General features: G+C 58.3%; 4 protein-coding genes across 4 annotated transcripts; 1 reads left to right on the forward strand and 3 right to left on the reverse strand.

The window, feature by feature from the left end:
• Positions 1 to 1,821: 1,821 nt before the first annotated feature.
• On the forward strand, positions 1,822 to 6,545 carry HRG_04733 (transcription mediator complex subunit med12 domain-containing protein; the record flags this gene model as incomplete). The annotated part of the gene is made up of 3 exons (XM_044863204.1): positions 1,822 to 3,011; positions 3,075 to 3,279; positions 3,345 to 6,545. The coding sequence occupies 3 exons, from the start codon at positions 1,822 to 1,824 to the stop codon at positions 6,543 to 6,545; spliced, it is 4,596 nt and encodes a 1,531-aa protein (XP_044721818.1).
• Positions 6,546 to 8,070: 1,525 nt separating this feature from the next.
• HRG_04734 (rhoGAP domain-containing protein) lies at positions 8,071 to 10,662 on the reverse strand (the record flags this gene model as incomplete). The annotated part of the gene is made up of 8 exons (XM_044863205.1): positions 8,071 to 8,348; positions 8,409 to 8,558; positions 8,623 to 9,120; positions 9,199 to 9,283; positions 9,347 to 9,549; positions 9,620 to 10,235; positions 10,294 to 10,347; positions 10,408 to 10,662. 8 exons carry the CDS (start codon positions 10,660 to 10,662, stop codon positions 8,071 to 8,073), a joined length of 2,139 nt encoding a protein of 712 aa, XP_044721819.1.
• A 1,748-nt stretch (positions 10,663 to 12,410) lies between these two features.
• On the reverse strand, positions 12,411 to 12,852 carry HRG_04735 (ribosomal protein s28e domain-containing protein; the record flags this gene model as incomplete). Its single annotated transcript, XM_044863206.1, has 3 exons — positions 12,411 to 12,472; positions 12,573 to 12,656; positions 12,792 to 12,852. The coding sequence occupies 3 exons, from the start codon at positions 12,850 to 12,852 to the stop codon at positions 12,411 to 12,413; spliced, it is 207 nt and encodes a 68-aa protein (XP_044721820.1).
• A 2,023-nt stretch (positions 12,853 to 14,875) lies between these two features.
• Positions 14,876 to 16,957, reverse strand: HRG_04736 (IBR domain-containing protein; the record flags this gene model as incomplete). The annotated part of the gene is made up of 2 exons (XM_044863207.1): positions 14,876 to 16,310; positions 16,416 to 16,957. 2 exons carry the CDS (start codon positions 16,955 to 16,957, stop codon positions 14,876 to 14,878), a joined length of 1,977 nt encoding a protein of 658 aa, XP_044721821.1.
• Positions 16,958 to 17,317: the final 360 nt, after the last annotated feature.

Below are 17,317 nucleotides of genomic sequence, written 5' to 3' on the forward strand. Positions count from 1 at the left end.
TGGTTAGACGCTGGGGAGGGAGGGGCAAGTCGGTCGAAGGTTCTCCGCGCGTAATTACTCCGTAGTCATCGTGTGATGCATGTTTTCTTTGTCTGCGTCTATTGGTTGCCTGATCTGGGACAGACGGAGTAATATTTTACGATTTGATGCTACAGCTTAAGGACGATTCTCCGTGAGTGTCACTTTACCCGTCGTAGAGAATTTACGTAGCCAGGATGAGTCACGCGCCTAGCAAAAAGGACGGGAAAAGGGGGCAGAGCCAGCTAGGCGAGTCCCAGCAGTAGAATCGGTAAAAAAAAAAGTCTCTCTCTTCGCCCCCGTTTTCTTTCTGATTCCACCTGGGGCCTAGAGTGCACGTCGAGGCGAGAGACGAGTGCGAGCCGGACGCCAAAAAAGCCTCTCTTTGGCCGGGAGAGGGCACGTCTTGACGGCCTCGGGCCCGCGCGAGGGGAAGAGGAGTGTGCATTGGACGGTCCACGGGGTCAGGGTCGCGAGACATGTGTGTGTCGCAGCATCCTTTGGGTCACGGGTCTCAGATGATTTCCTTGTAGATGTTGGGGGCATTCGCCGCCGGGTAAAAGCTTGTGTTCTGGATCGTGAGACGGCTTCAAGGTTCCGAGATGCGTTCACGGCGGGCGCCCGAGGGTGCCCAAGGGTGCCCGAGGGTGCTCAAGGGTGCTCAAGATCGGGACGAAACCATGGTACCTACAGCAACCTCTCACGGCATCCCTCTTCGACGTGTGCCAGTTGGGTCGCACCTGATGAAGGCACATGCGAGCGCAGAAAAGGGGTGCGGCGTGCAGAATAACAACAAACACAGAAGGGCGGCGTCGGCAGCCGGCAGGCCCGGGGCACCACTACCTGCAGCAAGTACCTGGTATCGTACAGTACGAATGAGTCCAAAGACACGGATCAGAGAGGTTCTTTTCTCCAGCAAAAAGCAGTGCGGGAGGGCGAAGGGAAGCATGAGCAGATCAGGGCCGAGACGGGCTGACAACAAGGCAATGTTGGCGCGCCCACTGTCCAAGGCGCAGCATGCACTGGCGCCCAGGTCGGAATCGTCGAAAAATGTCTCGCCGCAAATGTCGAGCAACATCACCTCGATTCGGCGCAGCCGACGTCCCTCGGCGCTGAGTCGCGCACAGTCCAGGCTCGTACTGTCCGAGGTATCTCATCCCCCTTTCCGAGCTGCTGTCCTCAGATCGATCGCATAACCGGTCAGTACATACAGCGAGGTACTCGGTCTCATGCATTCATGGCGGTGTCGGCAGGTACCTCATCTAGGTAACACCCCCTGCCCATTGGTGTCGTACTACCCACCCAGCCTTGGACTAACAAGCGGTATCAAGTCCTCCCTGATTGTCTCCCGGCTTGGCTCACCTGCATGTACCCTCCGCTAAGGCAAGTTAAGGCATCTTGGCCATCTCGCCGTCCCACTTGGGAACCTCCTCTCATCGCGTGCCTGACCACTTCTGCTTTTTGAGCCTCCAACTTTCTGCCAATTCCACAATCATAGTCCCGGCTTCTCTCCGCTCCTCGCTTTTGCATCGTCGTAGTTGCACGGAATCACCTACATACCTAACTGGGGCCCACATTCGCACATCGTCGCTCCCGCGGGCCCTCGTCTTCGTCTCTTTCGAGTCGCCCCGACGCCGACGCCCACTCTCCTGGGAGCCCGACGACCTGCCTCGAGGCCGGCCCCTTCTTCGCCTGGCGCCACCCAGCGTCGGGCCCTAGCACCTCGCTCGGAACCCCCTCGTATCTGTTGGCCCTCCATCTTCGTGGCTTGGGCGGGATGGCTGCCCGTCGCCCGTCCGAATCATGACCTCGAGGCCCCCCATGGGCGTCCCGCCGCGACAACCTCAACGAGGGCCTGGTTCGACGCTGGCGGTCCAGCGGCCATCGCATCCCCCGCACTCCCTGTCGCAGCAATACCTCTCCACGTCCGCTTCCCCCGTCGCGCCCAACGATCCTGCCGATGTTTCTCCCGCCGCTGCCCAAGGCCGTCACCAGGCCGCCACCCCGCGCCGCGGCGGCTCCAAGCTGCGGCTCGAGCTGTCCAATGACTGGACAAACGACCTGCCGCCTGCCACAGAGTCGCCCCAGATCCTCACGCCCTCGCGTGGCGCGCCCCTGTCCATGCCTGACGCTATGGACACCGACAAGCCGAGCCCGGCTCTCTCCCGCGCCTCGCCGCAAGAAAGCAACCCCCCGGTGCCGATGCCAAAGCGCCGCCCTCGGCCTTCGGAAAGGCCCAAGTCGACTCCGCGGCCCTCGCCTGCCCCCCCCGCGCCGCCTAAAAAAGACTCGAGGCCAAGGCCGTACACTGTCGAGGTTCCCGCCGACGCGCCCCGCTTCATCTCAATACACAAGCACGATATCCCCAATAGGGATCCCTTTAGCAAGGGTCTACATATGGGCCATGCCGACTTCTTTCCCTGGTCGGGTCAACACCACGAAGACGAATGGAGCCCCGACGCGATCCAGAAGGGAACATGGGATCGAGGGACTCAGAACGAGACGGCCTCGGCTCGCCTGGCCGTGCTTCCCGCCCTGAGGCAGAAGAGCGGCCTCAATGCGCTGTCGACAATATTCATGGGCGTCATGAATCAACGGAGATTTCGTGGCCAAATCCTTGCGCCTTCGACCTTTAAGCCGCCGCCGAGGGTTACCTTGACTGATACCAAGCGCGAGGTCTGGCTCAAGGACCTGGCCAATCCCACGATTTCGCTCCGACGCCTCAGCCGCACAATTCCCCATGGCATACGTGGGAGGACGCTCTTGGACCAGTGCCTGAATAAAAATGTGCCCACCGAACGAGCAGTTTGGCTTGCCAAATGCGTCGGCGCCAATGAGATCCGAGCCTTTAAGAGAAAGGGAGCCGGAGGGGCCTTCGTCATGGGCGGCGAGTCAAAGTGGGTGAGAGACTGGACCATCTTTGTCGAGCAATTCGTCGAGGCTACCGTGTCCGCTTTTGGCGAGCCAGATTGGAAAGTTCGAATGACTTACGCGTACGCGCCTTGTCTCCTGCTCTCGAGTCAGATAGACGACATGTGGCTAATTGTGGATTTCAGAATACGACTCGCAACAAACCTCTATTCCGAGCATCTTCTAGATCGAGACCACTACCTGGACTGGATTGCGTCCGGCCTGGAAAACAGCCCGCAATCGAGAGTGCCCATGTGGATATTGATTGCGCAGATCACCTGGGCTGACCTGGTCCGTTCAAGAAAGCACGGGCGCCGCCTGGTCTACACGCTACTGGGCCATCTCAATGCTGTACGTAGCCGTTTACTCAACCGACTGGGACACTATTGAGGCCGAAGCTAATCTGATGGCTGAAGATTTACAACGACCCTGATCGCGACATCCTTATACAGTTATCCAGCCAGCTCAACAGCCTCTTGGGGACCCTTCTAACCGATAATCCAGAGAGCTTCCTTTCCCCGAGCCTCTGGCCGCGGCATCAAGACGCGTTGAAAGCTTTCTTGCCACCCGATGACGTCGCCTCTCAAGGCGCATTTCAAAGGGTCAACGGAAGAAACGCAAGGCTGCTGGTGGCCAACACCACTTCCCCGCCGGCAGGGCGACAATACCTCGTCATGCTACTTGACTCGACTATTCAAGGTCAGAACGACCGGGATCTCTCAGCCAAATGTCTGGCAGCCGTCGACGACAAGGCTGAACTCGTCAAGGCTGTGGTCGAGTGGGCCATATCTGTCCACCGACCAGGCCTGGCCAAGACATATGTTGCAGCGAGGCTCGTCAAAGCGTGGAACACTCTCAACGTGAGCGCCACGTCAGTCATCGTTGACACGCTGAGCGACATACCTCCCAGAGACAAGCTTCGCAAGAAGGCCGTCTTTCACCTCGTCGCAGAACTCGTTCGGTCCGGCCTCTTCTCGGTCGCCAAGTACATGCAATGGCTCATCGGACGGGGCGGACTGCACGATGCTGCCGACATAGACCCAGACGACGGGCCCTGTGCCTCGAGGCTGCTGGTGGAGCTGCCCATTCACTGCCTTTCCGAGAGCCAAAAGGCTCAGAGGGGCAATCTTCTGCGTCGCGCTGGACACTACTCAGTATCGGATGAAGCCAGCGACATCTCGAACGCCTTGAGATGTGTCGATGATACACTGGGCCTCGCGCCGCACCTCGGCAACGCTGACCCGCACAGGAAATGCCTAACTCTGCGAAAGCTCCTTCGAAGAGTCTCCAACAGCAGCAAGGCAGTGCAGACTTCCATCGGCGCGCACTTGCGTGACGTTTTCACCTCCAACCTCCTCGGCAAAGTCGACTCGGCTGTCGCTCTGTCCATATTCAACTCGGTCCGCGCCATGCTGGAAACTGCCCAAGACTTTTCCACCCTTTCCCAGATACTGGAATGCTGCTCCGCTACTTCAGACATCGATGTCCTGGCCGCCAGTGCCGACACCATCAATTCTCACATGGAGATTTTCCTGTCTCTCGAGTCTGCGGACGCCTTGTTCGACGCACTCACTGCTAGGCTAAAGTCGATCAATCGGGAGCAAGGCGTCGTTGCTCGGCCCCTGCTAGCAGCGCTGTCCAGTCTCGCTCGGCGATTGCCTCACCGCGAGGGAATTGCCAAGCAACTGTCGCGGGAGCTTGCGCAAAGCGATCGGAGCAGTGCAATCGACGCGTGCTCACCAGTGTCTGATAGCATGGCCATGCAGACACAGAATGGAGAGAGCGAGGTGTCGGAGCAGATCGACAAGCTGCTCGCGAGTGGTAATACCGTGGATCCACCGACAATGAATCGCCTATTTCGAAACATCATACCAAAAGTCGAGGCCGGATGGGCCAAAGCTGACGGCAGGCGTAGGGTTTTCGCATCGCTACTAGCCAGGCTTCGGGTCTTTGATGCCCAGCATTTCGACAAGCTCATGGCCGACTGGGTCAGCCACATCGGGACGCTCAAGGATCGGCCAATGCTATCGGAGCTATACCCCCTCCTCGTCAACCTCGGCTGTCTGTCGGTATCCATCATGCTGCACACAGCGAATGCGGTATGTCCTTCTATGGAACAGGCATCGGCAAACCCGGATTCGCCTCCATCCGGAGCGGCCGTCTATATGCAGGAGCTTCTGCGTCTGCTTATCATGAAGCTACCCAAAGCTGGCTGTCTCGACAGTGTCGAGGCCTATCGATTTGAGATTCAACAGAGGTCGGCCCGGTCGGAACATCCCAAGGCCCTACTCTTGCTGATACGCAACGCTCTGGCCGAGTACGCCGCCATACGGGCTCTCACTCCCGAGCGCGATTCCCTGCTCGACGATGCCGCCTGCAAGGACGGACTTGTCGAGACGCTGAGATACCTTGTCGTGGCAGACTCGACGGCCGTGACGAGCGTTCTGCATATTGGGAGCTTACCGCCAAGCGCTGTTAGATTTGTCGACCGCATCATAACCAGGCTTCTAGTGCCGGATGGCGATGAGAGCTCCCAGACGTCTTTTGATCAACTCTTGGGCCTCACAAACGAGCTGACCATGCCATTCTGCCAGCTCAAGCTCACCCTAGACCTGTCCGAGACCCAGCTTGGCGCTGGCGAGGCTGAGGAAGAAAAGTCTTCGCGATTCGAGGCTTTCGCAAAGGCAATGGCCCGCGCGATTGAAGCTAGGAACATCATGTGGACAAGCATGCTCCCGTGCTTGAGCCCGGACATCACTCGCAATCTGAGCACTCAGGCACACGCAAGATTTCTGGATCTCCTCCCGTCTCTGAAGTCGACAGGGTTTGAGGACGAAGCGACCAACGACCATCGCATCCATCTGGCCGAGAACTTACTTGGAGTGATCGAGGCCATCATATCTGGCCAGCCGCCATCAAAGTCCGCACATCTTAACTCGAACCTGGTGGAGAAGCTGTGCGATCTGTGCGAAATTGCTGCGTCACAGGACCAGGATCGAGTACAGGCACAGAAGAAGGTCTTGAGCCACTGGCTTCCCGCGCTTTTGCGGTTCATCGTCCTTCACAGCATCTCTTCCGAGCCGCCGCAGGCACCGAACCCCAACCAACCAGGCCCCACCAAGATTTCCATACCGCCTCACCACGATGCCAGGGCCCGCATCATCCTGGCTCTCTGTGGGCTCCTTCTCGAGCTCGATTCTCGACCCCAAACCACGCAAAGCACGCTCTCTCAGCAGGTCTTTGATGTAGCAGTTTTCCTAGTCGACGCCCTTCCCGACGACCTCCGAGTTCAGTGCGCCAAAAGCATACTCCATCTGCCGGGCGGCGCGTCAAACACGAGCACGTCGTCGGACCCGCGACTCTACTACCTGTTCAGCATACAGCAACCCACGTGGGCGGAGAATCTGAAGCTCGCGCACAAGGAGAGGGCGTCGATTGCCTACAGCGCCGCGGCCCGGGGCATGAGCGCCTTGTATGGGATCGGACCTGCGTCTCACGAGCGGCTCAGCCCGTATGTGCTTCGCCGGTGGGAGGTGCTGAGCGAACCGACGCCGAATGTTGGTGAGAACGACACCAGCTTGAGCCTTGGGCTGTTTGAGGCCATTAAAAGGCGGTGATGGGTTCGTGGCCGGGCTCCGTGAGCTCACCAGGTTCGGCGAGTTCGCAAGAGCGTCTACAACAACTGCATGACTCTGGCGTGGATGCCCGTGATTTCACCAACTGTCCGGCCGGACATTGTCCCTATATTGTATTTTCCTCTTCTTTTCTTTTTTTCTAGGTCTTTCTTGGACGGGTTGCTGCTACATCTATAGATCGGGAGTCCTTGTTTATTTTCCTCGTCACTGTTCTGGTACGCATCGCTACATCCCGGGATACCCCGAGCATGACGTTTACGAGGAGGGGGGGAGCATTGACACGAGGGACGGCGGATGGGTCAGCCATGGAAGATTTTTTATTCTGGGTTGACGATTATGCATAGCACGGTGCCTGCTTTCCGATTCGTTTTATCCTGGGGAAAGAGACGGAAACGGAAGAAGGGGGGGGGGCGGGCGTTTCTCGGGCTTGGGATCTCCCCCGCCCCTTCTTGTGGCTTATACACTTGTATTCATCTACGTATACATATATGCGTAGCTTTCTGCTTCTTTTCTTCTTGGTTTTTTCATCTTGGGATCGGTGGCTGAAGGGCAGTTGATCATCGTAGGGGGCCGTTGCCGCAGAACGATAGGCGGCTATGTTTGTTGTCCAGCACCACTAAGCATGCCTTGTGCGTTCTTCCGTCTCCCTCTTTCATGACCCAGTGACGTCCCTCACTCTACTGGGTCGGAGAGGGAGGGAACACGGTTCGCGAGGGAAACCGCTACTTCTAGTCTCCATCATCCATGTTGTCCCCCATCATCTTCCAGCGTGGGGTTTAGTTTCGCCAAGTTTTGCATTTCGAAGACGGGGATCACCTACATCAGTACGAGTGCGACCTAGACACCATACCGCACCCTCCATTGCGCGCAGAGAGAGAGACAAGGCTTGGAGCCTCGAGGAGAAGGATCTATGAGGGAGGGCGAACAGTGAGACGAAGAAGGGATGAAAGACACAATGGTCGAGCCGTATTGTTCGGATGCATTGCCACCGCCAGAAAATGACAAGTAGTATCCTACCAAAGCTCGCTTCTCGCCACGCTGGCTACATATATATATATATATATATATATATGCAGATATAAACAGCCGCCACAAGAGGCGAAGGGACTGACAGGACGGTTTCGTTGAAGACAAAAAGAGAGATAAGATGGGATGTGGCACTCGGATTCCAACCCCTAACCCCCAACCCCCGCCCGCCCGCACCCACATACCGAGGCCGTGAAGGCTGGTACCATATGATTGAGGCAAGCGAGCAAGAAACCCTCCCCTAAATTGAGCCGTACAGTACTCATACACGCCGCAGCGGTCATGAAACGAGGCGACGTGCCCGATGCGACGAGAAACGGTAGTTCCTTCACCGCGCTCCCCTACCTATTCCTCCCCTTGTCCTAAGCCGGCCGGTGAGGATGCACCATACAAGCGGCCGAAGGGGGAGGAGGGTGGAGAGGTGGGTCAAGGCCACATGGCAAGATTGGGAGAATAGATAAAAAAAGACATTACAGCAGCTTTAGTCCTCATCGAAAATCTGGTACGTGTTCTGCAGGATGGTGTCAATAACCTTGATTTGCCACCCAGCATCGGTAATGGCCGTGCTCGGGTCCGAGCCCATGAGCGTGGGGCCAAAGATGACGGCCAGGTTGTGCGAGTTCATCCGGTTGACGTGCGAGTTGTCCATGACGCGGTACAGGTGCAGCGCGAGGGCGCGCAACGTGGCGTAGTTGGGATCGGGCAGGGCGTTGATGATGGCGTGGAGAGAGTCGCGGCGGACAACGTCGTCGTCTTTTTCTGGACAGGGAGCGTACGTCAGAACATGACCATGGCGAGACTAGAGCCGTCGACACTTACTGGCGGCAGCGATGAAGGCATCGTGATGCTCCATCGTCAAGATGGGGTCCGGCAGATCGCGAAAGAACTGTTTCAGCAGGCCCGTCACGCTGTTGACGTCGTGGTAAAAGTTCTCGGGGTTGCGGAAGTCGAGCGCCGGGTTTTGGGACTCTACAAGACGGCTTCAGTCAGCTGCCAACGAACTTCTTGAGGCTGCGGACGGAGCATGACATACCTGCATCAAACATGCCCTTGAGCTTGCTGATGTGGTTGAAGGAACCTGACTGCCGGTAGATGCCCTCGACGCCAAGACCGAACAAGTCGACCGCCTGGATGCACTGGTGCACGACCATGGGCACGGCCAGCCCGTCTCTCTCGTAAAGGCGAGCAAGCGGCACTCCAAAGATGGGCTTCGAGGCCGAGCCTTGCCCGGGAGGGCCGTACCCGGGCGGAGCACCGCCGCTGTTCTGCTTGTCCTGCGACGGCAGCGGCGGAGAACCAGACTGCTGAGGCTGCTGACCCGACGACTGTGAAGCCTGGAAGGGCAGGGCACCCAGCCGCGGGGGTCCTTGGGAGGTTATCGTGCCCCCGGTGCCGTACCGTGGAGCGGCCTGGGCTGAGTTTCTCGGTGCAAACTGCTGCGGCGGGCCACCCTGTTGGTTCAGCATGGCGCCCTGGCTAAAGCTGCGTGTGTGAGGCATCGGGAACTCCCGTGGCGCTTCCTGAGTCGCCCCTGGGTTCCCAGGCCCAAAGTTAGCGGTGCTGCTGTGCGAACCCATTGACATCGACGGAGAGAATGGCCCCTGCGGACCTGAAGTCTGGCCACTGGTCTGGGGCGGGTGCATGTTCAGCGGAGTGGGCTGGTTGGCTGCCGCAGAGGACGGGGGGTTAAGGATCTGGCGAATGGTCAGCAAGGGGCTCAGCTTGGAATGATGCGGCGGGCCTGCGTGGTGACGAACAGGGTTGCGCTCGTATTTGACCTCAGACTTGGGCTGAATCTTAGCGTGTTGCGCCGCGACAAAGTCATTCAAGTCTTTGGTGTTGTCTATAGCTGCGACAGCCTCGCGCAAACTCCGAGGCTGAGATGGGCTGCTTGGCGCTTGGCCCTTGAACGGGCTGACGATCAGGCCGTTGCCGAGCAGCAGCTTCTCGCTGAAAGCGGCTGTAGGTGAGTTCAGAAAGACATGTCAGAAAAGTGCTCAACGATCTGGGGCGCGCAGGGGGTAGCCTACCAAACTTTTGCATCTGCAGCGTCACAGCCGAGTCGGTCTCGACGATGAGGTCCTGCAGCGCCTGAACAGCCTCGGGGCGGGCCATCGTCACGAGATGGGACTTTTCCGTCTGCAGCGCGTTGACGTGGCCGTGATAAGCCTGGTCCGCTGCCTGCACCTTCTTCAGCAGGTCCTCTTCCTGCTGGGCGGCCGACTTGTGCGCCTTGAAGGCGCCTAGCATCTTGCCGCTCTGTCTCGCCTCGCCCGTGCGGGCTCGGTCGTACTCGTCGGCGAGAGAGTCGTACTTGGCCTTGCTTTTGCGCATGGCTTGCTCGAGGTCGACCACCTTTTGCTCGGCAGCCATGCCGTTGGTTTTCCAGCTCTTGCGGCCGCGCTCTGCAGTGGCAGCCAGCTCGAGTAAGTCTTCGTGCATCTGGTGGAGAGAGGCGGCAAACTGCGAGCCGTTTTCGGCCATGCGGTCGTGGATGAAGATCATCTCGTCGTAAGACTGGGCAAAGGAGCCCTGTCTGTGCTCAGGACGGCGCGCGCTCTCCTGATTCAAACGGCAGAGCTTCTTGAGGCCCTGGGCGTGGTCATCTTCGAGCACTGACCGTCTCTTGAGGAAGATGGCAAACTCCTGGATGTGTGTGAGTCTTGTGTGCCCGAGACGCCAACTTAGGGAGGGTCACGGGTACCTTTGCTGAGGCCACACTCTGCTTTAAGCGATTTAAGAGAGTCGAGATACCTAGCTGCCTCGATGTCAGCGCCTGCATGATTGTAGTCTCGAAGGGAAATGTGATCGAGGGTACCTCGGAAGCCATGACTTCTTCGACTTGCTTGGCCAGCGCCGGATCAACGCCTGGCTGGGGCGGGTCCCATTGGACAGTGTTTGCTCCGTCAGCGATCTGCTTGGGGCTCAGGACGGCATCGCGATCCGGCTCGATATCCTGCTTCTGCTTGGGCGCCGAGTCTAGGACTGGCATACTTCCAGCCCTTTCGCGCGGCGGTTGGGGCGGTGGCCGGGGGGCCTCGTCGTCGGCCCCCGAACCGCGCCGGTCGGCCATGCTGGAAGCGGGAGGATGAACGAGTGCGGAAGGATGCTTATTGGCTCTTCAGTTCGATGTCCGACTTTTCAGGACGTTACGAGACCTCGCGACTGGTCCTCAGTCCGGCGTGTTCGTCGTCGTTGTCGTCCCTTGGGCCGTTGCGCAGTGGCCGGGGATCGGTTCGCAAAAGGCCGGGGTGGTGATCTGAGGAGCCTGCGGCAATGCGCTGGCGTCCGGTTGCCAAATGGGCAAGCTTGCTGATGCGGAGTCAAGGGGAAAGTGAGTGGGGGAGGAGGAAAGCAACGAGAGGAGAGAGGGGGGAGAGGGGGGTGGTTGAAGATGGTCGCCGCGCGGCGGCCCAAAAGCGGCAGCTCCCCGAACCAAGAAAAGCTGCGACGAGGGGCTGGTTTGCTGCCGACGGGCCCGCGCAGAAGAGACAAGCAAAGGGCGCGAGGCGGCCTCTTGGTCGCAATGGACAAGAGGTGTCGTGTCGCGGCTGCTACGTCGAGGTTTTGACGAGGTTTTGACGAGGTGAAGGCAAGAGGCAAGCTAACTGTGGCTGATGCAAAGGCGCTGGTTGAAGGTACAGTACCTGCTTCGTTAGGTACCCCTGGACGGCCCTGCCGGAGTGGGCCAGATGACGAAGCCCGTTCTCTCTGCAGTAAAAGGTACAAGCTCCAGGTACCTGCCTACCACACCCACCCACGCCCAAGCCCCGTTGTAAGCCTCTTTCTCTCCCCCATCCATCTCGCTCTCACCTCTTCCGGGATTAAGGGGCTTTTCCCGTAGCACAGACAGGCAAGCAACTTCTCCAACACTCCCGCGAAACCGGTTACAGGCCCAAAGCTTATCACACGACCGCTCGCAAGCTGTCGTCCATCCCATGTTGGCACGGGGAGACACGGGGAGAGGGCCGTGGGGCCTCTGGACGGGCGCCGGAAGATGGTTCAAAACACGGCACAGATGTCCTGGCCCATCCGATGGAAAGCAAGAAAGACAAAAATAGAAAAGGCTAGACTCCAGACCATGGCCAACCGTCGTGGCACATTTGTTTGCTGTGGGCTCTCTCCGTACGGGCCCCATTCGTTGCCTCCCGGAGGTGACGTAGCTTGGGGTTTCCTCAAAACCATTGAAGCCAAAGTTCGCCTCATTGATGGCTGCACGTCAAAAACGCTCCTACGAACACCTACTATAGCTTCATTCCTGTGCGGCACCATGACACCAGTCCTTTACTCGTCGCCAAAGGCAACAAACAGCCTCCCGCGCAAACCTCCAACAGAGTAGAGGCATGTTCTTGTTGCACATCATCCTCGCCCTGTCGGAAACAGCACCTCTCGGACCTGCTCGCGCTCCCAGCATCTCAACAGAATGCTTCTCCCTCCACACGCGCCTTCTTCCCTTGTTGCTCGCACGCCCTGCGCCCTGATGCAGTGGGTATCGTCACCGTCAGCCCGCCCATCAATAATGCAGCCCATGCATCACGAGACTGCGAGTGCACTGATAGGAAGCTGTGGTTTCCCATGACCAATGAACCATTATGCGGATTCCAGAACCCTAAGGAAGGCATAAATGAGCCTGGTCGTCTTCCGACCAGGTGGCAGCCTGTCGATCCTCTACTTGACACTTTATCGTCCGTCAAGGGACCATAAGCTCAACGCCTCAAAAGACCCCCAGAATCAGAGACCTGTGTGCTCCTCCAACCCATGCTCTCAGGTTTTCCTCATACAGCCATCGTGGCCAGCACCGACACCCCCCACCATGGTTGTTTATCGCAGGCGTCTGGCCTCACGTTCAGACTCGAGCAGGCACAGGATATCGTCCTCGCGAACTGCAGCAGAATGGCCATGTCAGTCTCTCCGTCGTCAACCGTTTCCTCGCGTGAGGCTGGGGGAGAAGGAGAGTTTGGAGGGGGGACTCGGCAGTCATACCAGCGCCCTTGACGTTCCGGATGATGGATCGGGTCTGGTCGTCCATGAACTCAACGCGCACCTGCGTGACACCACCACGAGAGCCTATAATCCCGGGTTAGCCGTCTGCTACTCATCCCAGCCCGGACTGATGTCCTCGTCGGTCTTCCCCCGGGGGCGCGACGAAACAAGTATTGGCACGTCTTTCCGCAAGCATGAGTTTGACTTGGGTTATCGTACCGGTTCGGCCGAGGACTCGGGTCACCTTGACCAGCTTGACGGGGACCTTTGAGGTTTCCATTGTGAAGACCTGCTTTTTCGTATTCAGCGTCGAGTGTATGAGGCGGCGAGACGGGCGGGCGGGCTGATGGGCGAAAAATTGAATAGATTCGCTTGCTGTGGTCGGAAAAAAAGTGGACGGCGGATTTGTGCCTTTTCGGACAGGGTTTTTCCCGCCCACAGCCCGAGCCGGTTGGTGCAGCGCGAGGCCCTCCGAGCAGCCAAGTCACGTGCGGGAAACGAGAGCACTCCTGCGGAAGATGGTATTTCCGTCAAGCCACAGCAACGACTACGGTAAAGCCCTCAGCTTGGGTTGGTGATGCGCTGCACCTCACCTACGACCATGAAGGGGCTTACCTCCCGCGGCGGCTGAGAATGTGTCGACTGTCGACCAACGACTCTGAACCCGTCAATAGCTTTCCACTGGCCTCTCATTTCTCGAAAGGGGTCGACAGAGCTACACGCACACGACGGCGCGCGCACATGGCCATGGCCTCAATACTCATTTCCACAAGGTGCCCCGTGATATGGTGACCGCATCTGGTGTGGCTTCCGTTGGCGAGCCCACCGACCCTCGCCGTTGCGCTTTCCCTGTCCCTATCTGCTCCCTATCTGCTGTGCGCCGTAGCCGATGCTGCCCGCCCCAGAACCTGGAGGGGGTGAATGAAGCAGTCGCCGGCCTTGGCCTTGGTCTCTGAACGGTACGAACATTGCCCGTGCAAACATACATGCGAGCGCTGCATCACGTTGCACAACCGCCCAGAAGCCCCTTGCCTAGGTACAGTATGTACTTACCCACCAAGAGTCCATTTGTCCATACATGATGCTGTGTTACATGGTCCATCCCGTTATCAATCGTCCCGAGAATCGAGTCGCACATAACCTCCCCCTATCCCCGTGTGACGATGCAACGTGTGTACTGTACACAGCCCTTGCGCAAATTCCCTGGTAGACGATGCAACCTCCAAGCCGGAAGGGCGTTTCCCATACGGTAGGCGTCCGAGAGCCACTTTCTCCCGCATCACACAACAGCCCGCTCCCCCCCCGCCATGTGGGAAGCGCCCGAGGGCAAGGACCTCTAGAGCCACACGTTGGGAGGCGGTGAGGAAACGGGGGAACACAAGTTGACTCCTCTTCCGTAACACACCGAGGCTGTATGTATGCACGTGTCTCAGCAGCGTCATCGTTGTCATGTTTGCCGAAGTCACGATCCCATGTCTTGTACTACCCCCTACGGCTTCACGCAGAGTCAACCCCTGCACAGAACGACAGACACGGCCACATCCGAGGCAATTTGCGCTCGCTGCCGTCGCTCTCTGGGGAGACGGCCCGCCGAAACGTTTTGTCCCCTTCGTCACAGCAGAAAGCTTTCGTTGGGCAGGGCATGGCGATTTGGCAGAGGCAGAAGGACCAACTGGCGTAAGTTTTTTATTGCGTTGCGGCTACGCCAGAGGTGAGGTGCTGCTCGTCATGCACATCGTATACCCCGTGCTGTGCCATTTCAGCTCTTGGATCCCAACGTTGAACGAGATGCAATGGCGCACCGTTTATAGTACATGGAGGGCAGGGGTAGACTGACGGCGTCGTTTCTTCTCGCCCGCCATGCCATGCCCCTAAACATGCATCCCAACGCAAGGGGAGGACGAGGACGCTCACCGCCCACACTATCAACACAGGCGGCAGCATTCACCTCTTGTGACGCTTCGGTCCGATGCATAAAGCAAACCCATTGCCCATTAAAGATGTAGGGAAAGAGGTACAAGAAAAAAAACGGATATCTTGGGGCGTATTTAGACAACGCGGCACGACTGTCTCTCCTCGGCTTCAATGACGGTTCGGTTTTCAAAACGCCCCGCGTAGAATCCTAGGAGACGAGTAATTCCAGAATCAGTTGCGGGTATACAATGTCCCTCGTGACGTAGACTCAATGACCCGAGGTATCGACATTAGAGGAAAATGTAAATGGGAAAGGAAAAGTTTGCGAATGTGCAGGTGGGTTCTCATCAGCCCGGCATCAACCAGAGATGCCGAGCAGAACGCCGTCTTTATGATATGAGTGCCACGGTCTCCTGGGGAACCATTGATTCGTGAGTCTTCTCTGCGTCGGGCCAGCTCGGTGGGGATACCGGGGCATATCTGACCCCGTCCTTATCTTCGAGCTCCTTGCATAGCACTTCGATGGCGAGGTTCCACCGCGCCGCTAGTCGAGCGTTGCGCACGTCGAATAAGCGGTTCAACGCCTCCTCATCGCGCGCCATAGTCTCGTCAAGTTCCCTCTTTTCGGCCTGATGCGTTTCCGTGAGCTGCTGAAGCTCTTCTGCCTGGCGTTGGAGCAGCTCCTCCATTCGGTTGGCTTGTCGGTCTCGCATCATGTTAATCTTGGACTGATGCTGGCGCTCCATGTCGTCACGGAGGTTATACTGGTGCCCCAGGTCTCGAAGATTCTGCTCCGTTACCACACGTGGAGGCATCTCGTGGCCGCTCGGGTTCCGGCCCAAGCCCTCGCAGTATGCTTCCATATGCTTGATGCGCACCTTGATGGTGCGCTCGCTCTGTTCGAGGGAGGCTCGCAGTTCCATCTCTTCGGTGATTTGGCGATCTTCGAGCTGAGCTGCTGTCGCGACGTGCTTCTCCTTGATCTGGGAGCTTTGATCCGTCTGATTGCTCAACAGGTTGACACGCTGCAGCGAATGCCGCGTGAGTATGGAGCTCCGTGTCTCCGCCATGAAGTCGCAGGACCGCTGCAACTCCTGCTGTAGTGAAAGTTGCAATTTCTTCACGTCGGGGTGCTGTGCCGAGCGCCTCTCCGCTTCCGCCGCATCGCGAAGGACGTCCTGAGTCGTCGAACCACCATCGTCCGAGTCGCGTCGCCTGACGCCCTCCTCCTCACTGCTACAGATGTTGGGGCAGCCAACAGTCGAGTCCCAAACCCCTCCACACAGAGAGCAGAACTGGGCTTTGCAGGCGCAAGTCAAGTGGCTCCAATCTCGCGTGTTCTCGACGAGACTGCGGCACTTGTAGCATCTCTTCCGACTCGGTCTATCACCAACCTCGGGAGACGCAGCCACCTCCAGGTCCTCGGGACAGTCCTTGCCAATCGGGTGGGCGTCGCGTTTGCAAATGGTGCAAACTCGGGTGTGACACTTGTGGCAGGTCGCGGTGAATGGAGCTTTGGGGTCCACATGCTTCCGCCGGGGGATAAACTCGCCGCACGAGGCACCGGTGCAGAATATTCTCGACTCCATCGGTGTGCTGAACTGAACAACCGCGCGAAGAAACGTTTCTTGCGCTGCAGGCTCGAGAAGCCTTTGGATGGCGGCAGCTGGCACCGGCAAACAGCAACGTGGCGGCATTTTGGACTCGTCTCCAGAGGCCTCGGAGATCTTGAGTTTGAGACAGTCGTTGCATATACTATGACCACAGGGGAGAATGTGCAGCGAGGCCGATGTGCGGAACTCGGTTCGGCAGCCATAACAGATCCTGTGCGCAAGGAAAGGGCTAGTTAGCAGGTATGCCCAAAGAAGGCGACGGAGCATGCTCATTGAGAGGCCGAAAAATGCCGTGCGGAGAGAGAACATGGCTTACAAGCTGGGCTCAAAAGACCGGGTAGACTTTTTCCTCAACGTCATCCGGCTCCGAAACCCTGACAGTCCTTTTCGGGTGCTGACACTGAAGATGCTCTGGGCCGAGCTGTCGGTGGTGAACGATTTGCCCGACGTCGACTTGGTCGAGTCAGGGGCGGGGTTTCGATGCGCCAGGAACTTTTCGTAGGGAGAAAAGCTCGGGAGCTTTGGGTGCCTGGAGCTGGCCTGGTCGGCCGTCGCCACATCAGGGCTAGGGGGCCCGATGATGGAGGAGTGCGGAGTGAGATATGTGCTGGCGGAGCCATCAGAAGCCGTAGAGAAAAGCTGCTCCTGCGAGGACGAGGCGCAAGATTCAGACAGGGCGACCGAGGCGGGGCGCCTGTAGTGGGAGACGGAGGACAGAGAAGCCCGGATGCCGAGAGCGTGGGCCCTGGCCAGCAGTTCGAGGTCGAGGTGATCTTCGGACTTGTCGGCTGGTAGCTGGAGGACGGTTGCGCTGTACAGCGCATCGCTGAGTTCGGGTGGCTGGCATGCTTCGTCCATTCTCCTCTCCTCTTTTCCTTGGTGCTCGCCTGCGAGAGTGCGGACAAACCGGGCGGGCGTATGGTCGAGAGCAAATACTATGATATCTGTTGGCGAGCCCAGTCGACGTGTCTCGTCTCGGGCCTGGAGGTGGAAGAGGAAGGAATCGGAGGAGTGTCAAGACGACGATTGTCGCCCGAGAGGAAACTAGAGGGGGGATGGGCGGGAAGATAAGGGTCGGCAAAGATGGAGCAAGGAAGGGTAGGGCAAGGGGGGGCGTGGCGACAGAGATGTGACGATGGTGTTGGCCCTCCGATCCGGACGGTGGGGGGTGAAGACGGGCTGTGCGCTATTGAGACAGGTACCAGATCCAAGACTTGA

Source organism: Hirsutella rhossiliensis, assembly GCF_020360975.1.
Source record: "Hirsutella rhossiliensis strain HR02 chromosome Unknown scaffold00004, whole genome shotgun sequence".
NCBI classification, from domain to species: Eukaryota; Fungi; Ascomycota; class Sordariomycetes; order Hypocreales; family Ophiocordycipitaceae; genus Hirsutella; species Hirsutella rhossiliensis.